At 42.4% G+C, this 12,975-nt stretch overlaps 1 protein-coding gene across 2 annotated transcripts in view; it reads left to right on the forward strand.

The window, feature by feature from the left end:
* Positions 1-12,975, forward strand: part of LOC146776248 (dipeptidase 2-like) — a 369,058-nt gene that overhangs the window by 260,305 nt on the left and 95,778 nt on the right. For both annotated transcript variants that reach the window (XM_085636820.1, XM_085636819.1), the window contains exon 3: positions 10,398-10,524. In XM_085636820.1, the coding sequence (XP_085492946.1) occupies positions 10,398-10,524 (127 nt within the window). The remainder of the gene's footprint in view (positions 1-10,397; positions 10,525-12,975) is intronic.

The following is a 12,975-nucleotide window of genomic DNA, read 5'->3' on the forward strand; positions in this document are numbered from 1 at the left end:
GAAGCACAACAATCCGCATAGCAGACTGCTCTTCTGTTAAATTGCCTAAGGCGGAAATAGTTTCATTCACTACTGCTTCAAGGGTTCTAGTTAATCTACGTATCAGTTTACTATTAGTAACGGTACCTATATAGGGAAAGAGACCTTTATTGAAATCTGTGTATTTTTCCCATGCTGTTTCAGTGTAATCGACTATTGGGAGATCTCTCCTTACTCTATTATATACTAAATGAATATTTCTGTGATAATCAGGAGGAGCTAGAAAAACAGGTGGCAAAAGGAATCCAATATAGCAAGTACCATCCCAATCTAGAGGCAAACGTACATATGCCGTCTGACCACATATGAAATAGGAATGGCAAGAAGTTCTAAATGTAGACTTGCCTTGATCACTAAATTCTACTACAGTGGTGCATCTACTATGGCCCATATGTATGGAACCATTCTTTCTTATACATAATTCCCCTTTTACTGGGAATACGGACATGGCGGGCAAGATTGGAGTAGCTTCGGACTCGACATTTAGGATCATAAGATTAAGTGTAAAATTACCTAATCCATACACTTCGTTTTCTAGATCAGTTCCTGTTCTCTGGAGAAGTCCCTCCTTGTTAGGGTAGCAGACCTTAAGCAAAACTAGGTTCAAATTTCCCCATACCCAGTTATCTTGGTAAACTGCAGAATTCGAATCTAGAGAATTAATTAAACTAAACCATGCTCCACAGGAGCCGTTGTGTGTGAACGGGTATGGAAAGAGAGGTAGAATTCCTTTATAATTCTGATAGGGAGGGAGTCGGCCACATATCCAACAATTTGTAGCATTGCTAACCTGATGGGAATGATGTAACATACTGATAAACGTGTTATTGCGCAGCGCAAATCTATAAGACAACTCAAGCGGAGGTAATTCACTAAAAGAATGTTCAGCAGTAACATTGTAAACATGTCTAGAAATAGGATAATATATGTGCAGCAATATACTTGCAGTAATTATTAACAGACTTTAGAAAAACAAGATTAATAATGTCACTATGCAATGACTACGCAGTGATTTACAGTACGCCTGTCGTTTCAACATTTTCCGGGTGTTTCCTCTACTCAGGTCCAAGGGATACATGTCAGAGACAATTCAACCGCTTCACCTTGGAGAGGACTTAAACAATCAAATTGCTTGACTGATTGGGCCTAAGCTTTAGTTTATAGTGTTCGGAATTACTTTGTTCAACAAAAGGAAGTTTTGAGTTACTGGGTGAAGTCACACGAGGTGGGGTATTCACATCTGCTGGTAGTCCATGAAATTTCTTGATATGACTTGAATGAATCCATCCTTTTCTGCCCTCGATCTTCACGGCTGTTCTTGTGGTGAGCAACACCAACTGAGGCGACCTCCACCTAGGTTCCAGCTGAGTCTTTCGATCAAAGTTCCTCACGAGGACCAAGTCTCCCGGAACTACGTCATGGGGTTTCACCTCAGTGTTGTCAGGAAAAGCTGCAGCTACCTGTGAACGACAAGATTGTAGTGCAGACATCAAGGAAGCCAAGTAATCTGTCAGCATATTACAGTCAACATCAGTTATTTTGCGTGGTATAGGCGTCCCCCACATATTTGGTGGTCTGCCGAAGATCACTTCATACGGGGATAGCCCTGTTCGAGAATGTGCTACCATTCTCATGTAAAAGAGTGCAACGGGTAACGCTACTACCCAGTCGACACCTTTCTCTCTGCATATTTTGGACAATCTGATTTTCAGTATCTGATTATGTCTTTCTACGAGACCTGCTGCCTCGGGGTGTCGGACACAGTGGAATTTCCACTGATAGCCTAACAAAAGTGAAACATGTTTCATTAATTCGGATGAGAACGGCTGGCCGTTATCTGAGTGAACAACACGTGGTAAACCGTATCGTGGGAAGAATTCTCGAACCAACTGTTTGGCAGTAGTCGGGGCAGTGTAATCTGAAACCGGGTATGCCTCCGTCCAACGGGAAAGAGCACAAACAACTACGAGAACATATTTGAATCCTCGACATCGTTCCATCTGGATATAATCCATCTGGAGGACTTCAAAAGGGTGATCAGGAGGATGAAATCCACCCTGTTCTACGGGAACGCTTTTTCCTGGGTTGAACTGGCAACAGATCATACAGGTACGAACTTTTTGTTTGGCTGCTGCTCGCAAATGTTTATTGAACCAAATGTGTTGAATGCTGTCTAGCATAGCTTTTTCTCCTAGATGTGCTGGACTATGTATAGTGTTAATTATAACTTGGACCATTGAATCAGGAAGGAACCACACAGACTTTTCCTTCATCATCCATCCTTGGTCCGTTTGGATCCCTCCTAATTCGGTCCATTTCTTTATTTCATCTGGTGTAGCATGTGTCTGTATGTCAATTACGTCAAGAGTAGGATCTTTAACTGTCATACAATGTGTCAGCGTCGGAACTATTGTCTTTGTCATGTCGGATGTTTGAGTTTGAGCGGTCTGTTTAGCTGTTCTGTCGGCTAGATCATTGCCTTGAGAAATGACATCAGTAACTTTCGTATGAGCCTTACATTTCATAATTGATATTGCAGTGGGTAGATGTATTGCATCTAATAAGGCATGGATAAGGGGTCCGTGCTGAATGTGGGCACCGTGGGAAGTTAAATAACCTCTCTCTCGCCACAGCACGCCGAAGTCATGTACCACTCCGAATGCATAACGTGAATCAGTGTATATGTTGACTTTTTTATTTGTGGCTTGAATACAGGCCTGTGTCAGAGCGATGAGCTCTGCGGCTTGAGCTGACAAGGTATTTATGCGATTAGTTTCAATGACTTCAGTATCTGTTGTGACTGCGTAAGCGGCCACTAACTCTCCTGTACTAGTTCTCATACATGAACCATCTACATACAACGTCAGGTCTGGGTCTGACAATGGGACATCGGTTAAGTCTTGTCTAGGTTTCGTCGTTATTGTAATAACTTCAATACAGTCATGTGCTAGTGGGTCTGTTCCAATCACAGGTAAAAGTGTGGCAGGATTCAATGTGTTACAACGTCTGATTTCTATATGTGGCTGAAACAATGTCAGTTCGTACCCAGTGAGTCGCGCAATAGTTAAGTGTTGTGTTTGTGTTCTATTCACAAGAACCTCTACTGCATGTGGTACTTGAGCTGTCAATGGATGTCCTAACACTATGGCATCGCTTTGTCTGATTGCTAAAGCTGTCGCTGCCACTGATTTCAGACACGCAGGCAAAGCCTGAGCTACGGGATCTAATGTACTAGAAAAATAAGCACATGGTTTGTGTGCTCCTGCTTGTTCCTGTGTGAGTACTGACAAGGCAGTACCTTCGCGTTCTGTAACAAAGAGTGTAAACTGTTTACTGTAACATGGCGTTGCTAAAACAGGTGCTTGACATAAAGCTTTCTTTAAGCTTTCAAAAGCTTGTGTATGTTCCTGAGTCCAAGGGAGAACAGTCGATGTGGCTGCCTCCTGTGTTGTCAACTGAATTAGTGGTTTTGCTAGAAATGCATACTGAGGGATCCACTGCCTACAATATGAAGTGAGGCCTATGAAAGCCCGTACCTCCTTTTGTGTCTTGGGTATTGGCATGTTAGTTATTAACTGAATGCGGTCAGGTGTAAGCTGCCTTCCCTCCTTGGACAGCGAGTGTCCAAGATAAACAACTCGCTGGACACAGAATTGCAGCTTAGAAGGGGACACCTTGTGCCCCTTTTCGGCTAGAAATTGTAAAACTGTCAGTGATGCTTTCTCACATTCGGGTTCGCTTCTCGCGGTGATCAGCAGATCATCGACATATTGAAGCAGAGCAGTGTTAACTGGCATGTGGATACTGTCGAGTTCTCGTTTCAGTGCTTGGCTATAGATGCTGGGGCTTTCTGTAAATCCTTGAGGTGCGCGTGAGAATTTAAAGCTACGTCCATTTAAACTAAATCCGAACAAATATTGGCTTTCCGGATCTATTGGGACGCTGAAAAAGGCATTCTTGAGATCAATTACAGTAAAGAATGTTGCCTCGGAATCAATAGCTGTCAGTAATGACGAGATATCTGGGACCACAGGGAATTGTGGCAAAATGCATTTGTTTAATTCGCGCAGATCAATAACCAGTCGATATACTGGCGGGGCCTTTGGATCTGTTCGTTTAAGAATCGGAATTATCGGTGAATTACATACATTGGAGTCTGTTTCCACAACCACTCCTTGGGCAATGAGCTCGTCAATGATTTGTAGTAAAGCCACTACAGCATCTGGTGGTAACTTGTATTGTCGCATTCGTGGTAGTACCACTCCTGCCTTTAGTGTGACTCGATATGGTGTAATGTTCATGCAACCAACATCCGTAGGGCCTTGTGCCCATAGATGTGTAGGTAAAGTCTGCAGTCGGGGATCCATGTCTCTAGACACATAGTGACCTTTAAAATCACGTAAAAACAATCTTACTCCTTCCGGAGAGCAACATATTATAGCTCCTAGAGCTTTCAGTGTTTTTATCCCTAACAAATTTTCTGGACATGATTTAGTAAGCAATAAATCTGTAGTTCGGGTCAAAGGTCCTATCGTAAGTGGAAGAGGCTGTGACACTTCATTAACAATAGGTTTTCCTGAAAAACCAAGGGAAATATTCTGAGAGCCTGAGAGGGGTGCCCCTGGAACTTCACTACGTTTTATGGTTGTTCGACTTGCCCCTGTATCGAGTAAAAATTTTCTGTCTTGGCCTAATAATTCACTATGTACATAAGGTCCTTCTTGATCTACAGGGATCTCGATAAGGGGTAAGTCAACTTCCCTCTCTAGGCTGGTTCATGCGTATCGCTGGTAATCAGGATAGTCGTACTGTGCGGTCTGGTACAGCTGTCGTGTCGTGGTTTGTGTGGCAGCAACGGGCAGCGCTGGTGCAGCTGGCACAAACTGTATAGACTGTGGTGGAGCTGGCATGGACTGTGCATGCTGCGGGGCTCCTTGTTCATTCTGATCCTGTCTAGGTGGCCGTGGTCTTTCTTTTGTATTACCTATGGCGATATTATGTTTCAAAACTGGACAATCGTGTACGTAATGACCTGGCTTTTTACAATAATTGCATGTCCCTTTTACAGGTCCTGTTGGATCACTGGAATGTGTCGTACCCTTTTTATGTCCTTCAGCTGGAACTGTCTGGGAAACTAGCATTTTCATTTTCGTGTCTTTCATACGTCTATGTTCATGTTCTTGTTCCTCTCTAATTCTATTGTGATGGTACTGTAACATTTGTAACATTTGTGATGGGGTGTTACCTTGCCAGGTACTCTCGAATTTTAATACTCTGTTCTTCACTTGAGGCAGGGCATTTTCTACTAATTTTGTTACAAACAGATGTGGGTATGATTCGCTACTTGCTTTTATGCCACTATTTATACCAAAACATTTTTCAAATCGGGCATAGTAATCGCTAGTGTCTTCATCTTGCTTCTGTTTACAGGCTGAAATTGTACCCCAGTCTTCCTTTTTCGTAGTTAATAAACGTGGCAGTACCTGTACTAATAAACCTGGTAGTGCTTTAGTTTTATCCCCAAGTCCTGCTCCTGCAGTTCGGGCCTTTTCTTCTGCTTCTAATACTGACCATTCTATCTTTTGGTCTCCTACCTCCCACTCTTTTTCCCTGAGTTTCTCATAAATGCCAGCAGGCATTAATACCTTTAATATTGTCATGATGTCGGGATAGGTATACTCTCCCATGAGTAACATGTCTTTAATTTCTCGGTGAAAACCCGCTGGATCTTTGTCATGACTGGGTACCACTTTCTTCATTTCTAACAATTCTATTTTCGATATGGGCGTATATACAAATACGCGTTTAAACTCATTGTCCTCGCCTTTTATTGGGTGCACTTCTCGTAAGGGATTCTGTCTATCCATGTAATACGTGGTTCTTTCCTTGATGGGCAATGAGACATGTTCTGAACATACAAAAAGAATATACTGCTTTCTTGATTCTAGAATTTCTTTAATTAATTTAGTACCTGAACCTCTCCATCTATTCATGAGCAATTCAGTCAATATGTCAGGTAAGGGACCAGGGTCCGAATGCTGACTCTGATATAGTATAAGGAGTTGTTGAATCATATAAATCCCAGCTAAACGCTGTTCATCTGGGGTGAGATTCAAAAATGTGCGTGCTACTGTATCGTCACTATACTTTCCGGGACTGTCAACCCAATGGACAGCTGACCTGGCTAATTCTTGTTCATCCATAGAATCGAGAAAATGATAACCCCTTCGTTCTCGGAGTAATTTGTCAGCTGCTTGGAATGAATGCTCGTTAGACCTTATATTAATTATAGGTGTTTGGAAATTCCTGTTATTATCTGGACATATCGGACGTATCGGGTCAATAAGACATCTATTACTATTACGAGATCTTCCTCTACCCACATAGGCTATGGTGTCTGACTGTCCTGTGGACAGTCCTGATCCTTCTTCCTCGTTTTGTTCGGACTGGTCTACCGCTAATCTCTCTTCATGTGAACGTTCTATTTCTTTACGGATCTTTCGGCACATGGCTACTATACAATTTTGCTTATCATGTCTACCTTCTGATATATTCTGGCTCCATCTAGTAAGAATTTGCATTGCTTCCGGGTCTACCCCCGGTCGGTCTTGATTTCTAATCACACAATTTATGAGGAAACGTAACAGTTCCCCCTGTATCTCTACTTTCTGGTATTCCATAGCTCTGTTAATACATTCAGAATCTCGCCCTGTTTGGACAAAATGGAATATATTATCTAGATGCGCAGTCATTCCTGGTAACTTCCCTAAATACACCGCGGCTCGTCTGATACGTAATGATGCCATGATCATTTCGTCCTCTTTGCCGGGCACAGGGTCATATCTACAATCTACAAGAAGTTCCTTAAGCGTACGGGCATTTATGAGTTTGGGGGTACGTGAATGTGCTGACTCTTGAAAGGTAAGTTTATTTATTCTGGGTGGCGTAGAAAAAATGTTGCTAGTCCATCCCGTAGCCCCGTCTGGGGTATCGGGCGTGAAAGGATTCGTTGAACGCGACACAGCAACTATAGGTGTGGACACAGCTATAGAAGTAGCAGTAGGAACAGATGCAGAAACAGATGTGCTTGCCGGAATTTGTTGCTGTAGAGATACGGGTACTGGATCTTGGCGTTGAACCTCCCTGGCAGGCGGTCTATGTGGGGCGGAATTAGCATACTCGGGAGCTGCGTCATCTAAATATGAGGAAAGAAAAACATCTTCTGCGGTTCTAGGATGCCCCTTAGGATGTACCTTTATTGGAAATAATGGGGTTGGCAAGTCTTTTGGTATCTCTGGAGTAGCCTTAGGTAATCCTTCGGCCAGAAGGGGATACATACCATTCATAAGGGTATTTCTTTGTCTGTCTACTTGTTCTGATTTCACTCGGATACCTTCTTCAATTAATAGATTTTCTCTAACTTTATTTGAATTCTCTCTATTTCTCTCTTCCTGTCGGAGTGCTTTTTCTGTACGTCTATGAGATTCTTTACGCCATAACTCAACGGCGTCTTTCTGTGACTGTCTAACTTTCCTTTTCCATAACTCTTCCTCTACTTTCATGATGCACTCTGCATCCCAGGTCCCCGCTGCGGGCCACCTCTGACTTTCTGGTAATTCCTTGGTGTAGTCTACCCATAAATCAAGAAATAATATAGCGTCTAAGCCATGTTTATGATACATGAAGTACCCTGGAGTGTCCCTAGGAGGAATAGGAACGGCTTCTTCGAGTACCCCTTTTCTTGTTGTGATCTGTCTTAATTTTGAAAAGAGCGGCATATTGAAAACTGATCTGATACTTGATTCTAAACAAACTTAATACAGTAAACACGATAATGAACAGTCATTCACACCACAATATGCAGAACGTACTTAAAACATTTAACATTTAACATTTACCTGAACAATCAATAATGATGACGATCTAAGGAAAACTTAATCACTAAACATAATACTCGACATTAACTGAATCATTCTGAATTATATACTTGATATACTAGATATACTGCTAAACAGTACAGATACACTGCTAAAACAGTGCAGACCGGATTTGTGTACCCAAACCCGTCTTGACCGGCACAACCTATGTGCACGTCAGAATGCCTCCCCAGTAATGGTACTCACCGGGTAGCTCGGAAACGGAAGGCCTCGGAAACTGAACTGAACTTGAACCGGACTGGACTCGACTCGAACACTGCGGAGACTGGACTCGACTTGGGACTTCGGAAACTGGTGGGCCTCTGTATACCTCGGATCTTGCTCTCTCAGCTAGGCTCTGGTCGGGATACTTCGCACTTCTCACCGCCTCGTCTGGGTGTTGATCGCAGCCTCAGTCGCCCCCGCTTGACCGGAGGGAGATACAGGAAATCCTGCTGGTACGCGTTATTGTCCGTCCAGCTGTGGCAGGAGACCGGGCCTGCAACTCACCGCCGGCGCGTGAGATGAGAAAGTGTCCCTGTTCGGGCGCCATTCATGTGGTAAATAATGTAATTACCGGGACTTAATTTGATACAGAAACATAATAAAATAGCTCAGTAAATAAGAGGCAGAATCCGTGGTATTAGAGGTTCGGAATGGGCTTTATTCCAATGGTCGATTATAATCGGTTGCTCCAAGTTCCATCACCACGAAGGTTCAGGAAGTGAAGTACATACATTCTTGACAAGAAATCGCTTTTATAGAACATACATTACAATGAAACAAATGCGGGAGGCGTAACAATTGATAAGGAAGATAATAATTCACATGCGTAACCGGAAATGGGCGTAATGAGGAGTAAAAAGGAACATAATTGGTTATGACGTCATATATAGGTGGATCTATAAGATTATACTTGGCATAGATGCGCGCGCAGCAGCATGACGTGTGATTGACGTGCAACTAGGGGGTGAAGGGGACTTGACATTTAGCTCTACATGTGGCGACAGAAGTCTGGAGGGTCAAGTCAACCTAATCCCGAATCATATCTAACATCCTATGTTTAAAGAACTAAGTTATCCAAAAGAGAGGTTTCTTCGAGTAGAATCTTATTCTATACTGACTATACTGACTGTTAGTGCGTGTACAAGCGTCTAAGTGTCTACACTAGATGCGAGGGGGTAGGAATATTCCATGGTAACAGGGCTATGAATTACTTGCATAAAGACAGAGAAGCCGAGCCTTTGCTCGGTAGCTAGAAGAATGTTTACTTAAACTACTAGACAGGAATGCATCGGGCAGGGAACGGAGCAGATAATTTCGAAGGTGAAATACAGTTTTTGGCAGGCAGCAGGCTGATGTCAGGCTTCGTGAGCCGCGCAGAGAATGAGACAAAGTTCATGGTCACAGATGCAGGCTCAGACTGGAGCTTTCAGAGGCAGAAGGCAAGAAGAGTTCGATGACAGAATCAGGGCCTACTTGCCTGGACTGTAAAAATGGCATAAGTGAACCATATAAAACCGGTGGCCTTTCATACTTAGGAATGGAATATCCGGTCTATTCATGGCGGATCTCACAGAGGACATGTTGACGGTGGACGCACATGTGTTTGCGTCTTCATAACTGGAACTGGAGGGAACATACATGTATTTGTGATTCATACATGAAACCGTTGGGGTCCAAGATAGGGGACATAACTGATCAGAAAAATCCATATTTCCACATTACATTACAGTGCTTAATTTGTAGAAATATAAGTGCCAGGTCTCTTGTCAGGAGGCCACTGCAGCTTGCACCACACATTGCCCCTGCCATGCTGCCAATGATAGTAACAACACAGCTACTAACCCTAGTACTCCTACAAGAGTGGCAATTCTGACTATTTCAGGCCCCCAAAAGCTATAAGAATGACTTGGGCATTAGATAATAGTCGTTTTTAATGTATATTGAATTAATAATTAGTGTTGGTGTGTGGGGCTCTCTAAATTAGCCAGACAGTGCCATCTTGTGGCAGACTGGCACAAGCGCTGGGGTTGACAATTAAGTGCTGGTGCCAAGCACTAGAAACCACGGGCTCAAATTAAGCACTGCACCCATAACATTCTGATTTCAGTCATCATTTATCAGTTTTAATCTGAAAAATGAACATCTGAAAAGTTACTCTAAACCTACCCACAACTGAAAGATTTGTCATACATGATTACAGTTCCTTGTGACATGCATCAGACTCTACTCTCTCCATTGTGATCACTAAGAGAGAGATAGACTACTACTACAAAGCTCTTTTCAGCTTAGAGACGTAAACCATGATCCAGTTGACTTGAATGTCTACAGGATGTTCAGATCCTCACTAAAACTATTCTAACAGTTTTCTTATTTTACAAAATAACTTGGCCTTAATAACCAATGGTCAGTAACCATGAATATGCTTCTGTTTTTAAGGCACAATGACCTCCCTCTTCAACTGCGGAAATTATACAGGAACAGACTGAGTAAAATTGACTTACACAACATCAACAGGACAAACACCAATATAGAGAAACTAAAATTGGGGCGAGTTGGTGCTCAGGTAATGTAGGTTTCTGCTCTTTGGTTGCATTTTTGTTTACTTAAAGAAAACTGATTTATGGCATTTTACATACCCTAATACTGAAAATAAACTTTAAAGCATCCTCTTTGAGAAAATCCGTAGATCAGACAATCCATCTAAACTCACTCATATGGAAAGTGTTCCAGGGGATGTGGTAAATGGCTTCATTCATTATTTGACGGTATTTGTTTTCTTCCTTTAAATGTTTTTGTCTTTTCTGCACTTTTTAAAGTGGATACAAATTAGTAAAATTATTATTTTTTTGCAATAGAAACCCATGTTGAAGGTTTCCATCTTTAGAGTCTGTTGGTTAGAATGTTACATGCATGAATAAGAAACATTGGTTTAAGTAAAAATATTCTGCCAGACTTAAATATTGTTTTGTTCTAAAATACCTTGTATAACTGTTTTATGACCTTAGGCCTATGTGCTTATGGTCAGTAATGGTAGGCAACACGCATTACAATCACATTAGGACCTTTTGCTCCTATTCCAACACCTCTATCTTTCAGAATCCCTTTCGGCTGCAGTTTCTCTTTGAACCAAATTTTTCACAGTGTATTTAGGAATTTTGTTTCTTAAATTTATGACCACACAAACCCCTCGATGAATTACATAAAACTCTCAGTTACAGTGAGCTCACTTGCCTGCATTTGGAAGTTGATATATCCTCTTCATGTTGTCATGAGTCATTTTCTTTTCTCTCACTTCATTTCTTCAACAGATAAAAGGCTTAGCTTTATTGTTAGTTTAAGTGCTCTGATTTACATTATGAACACGTCCTATAAGTAGAGGCTCCAGAAGTGAATATATACAATTGATGGCAGTTGGAAGCTATGGGTATTCCCATTACTAAAGACAATGCACACTGCAAATAAAACCAGCATTCTTGCACATACTAGGAGTCCTAGAGCTAGGCCCAACACAACATGACTGTGCTAGGTTGATGGAAGGGCACATGGGGGGGCAGGAGCAGTGCTCCAAGAGTATCATTGGAAAACAAATGCAATAGTCAGGTAGGGTATTTACAGCTTAACCTCCCAATAGAAGTGACTGAATTATAAGCAATGTACATATTAAACGAGTTTGAACATACACAGGATGGCATAGTGAGATAAAATTTAGAGAAAATGTAACCTCTTCATGTCAAAGGAAGACAAAAGAATTGGTGGACTGTGAGATACTGAATTTATTTTTTGCTATAAATATCCCAATGTTCATACTTATTGTACAATTTATCACCAAGTAATAGACAACTACAACAACACTTTAATACAAATGTCACTGCAGGTGTAAATATAAATTGTGAGACTCAACTTACCACCATGACAAATTTACAATACACAAACTCTGGTAATTGAGCAGGTCTGAATTGAAGAAAGATGGTGAGGAACACAATTTTCCAAATCCGAAATTTCCCAACAGCTATTGGAGCTCTCTAACCAGTGGTGTGCAGTGATTCCATCTCCTCAATATCATATGTTTTCCATTTCAGGCTCTTCACATTCAATTCATTGCTTTCCGGTATTTTAGTAGAATTAATCCATTTTAAATAGATCATGACTACAACATCCAGAAATGCCTCAGGTGCTCAAACAAATGTCCATGACTGAAAATGGTGCAGATTAAGGTGGCCACCTACTTTGATCCCCACATTCTGCCCAGTGAAAGCCAGACCAAAATGCAGCAATGTCACATTCAACACTAACCACATGCACAGCTCACCCTGCGCCTTGAATGACATCACTGAAACCTACATTCCATCTACAGACTGCTTTCTTCATACTGACCATAACACTCATCACTCCCCCCCCCCCCAGTGTTTTGAAGAAAGGGAGCAGACAAGGGTTTGATACTGAACAAGAAACCTCACTCAGCTAAAGATTCAGCTATGACTCCCTTCTCTCATTAATCAGACTTTCATCTACCCCCCCTATTCAAATTGCCTTGCACCAGAACACACTAAGGGCATGATTATGAGTTTGGCATTGTGGGAGTGGGCTGCCACACCACAACCCCGCTCCCACACATCCGCACACTGCCAGCCAGATTCTGAGTTAATTCATGGTCTGGCGGGCGGTGCTTTAGCGGTCCCACGGAAGTGCCTGTCAGAAAGGCACTGCAATGGGAGCGCCAAATCACATTCCTGCACAGCATGGACTGTGAAGCCCATGCCGTGCAGGAACTGGAGGCGCATGTAGGAGAGGGGCACACCATATGCCCCCCTGCAATCATACCCTGCCACAGTTTTCATGGCGGTCTCATTGGCATGAAAACTGTGGCTGAGGAAACTCATAATACGTGTGGCAGGGCCGCAGCGGCACTGCCAGCATATTGCTGGGCCAGACAGCCACGCCAGAGTCGAGCGATCACGAATCCCATGCGGTTGGGGTGGTCCTGTGGCGGTGGGAATCCCACACTCGTAATGCG

Source organism: Triturus cristatus, chromosome 12 (assembly GCF_964204655.1).
Source record: "Triturus cristatus chromosome 12, aTriCri1.1, whole genome shotgun sequence".
In the NCBI taxonomy this organism is placed as follows: Eukaryota; Metazoa; Chordata; class Amphibia; order Caudata; family Salamandridae; genus Triturus; species Triturus cristatus.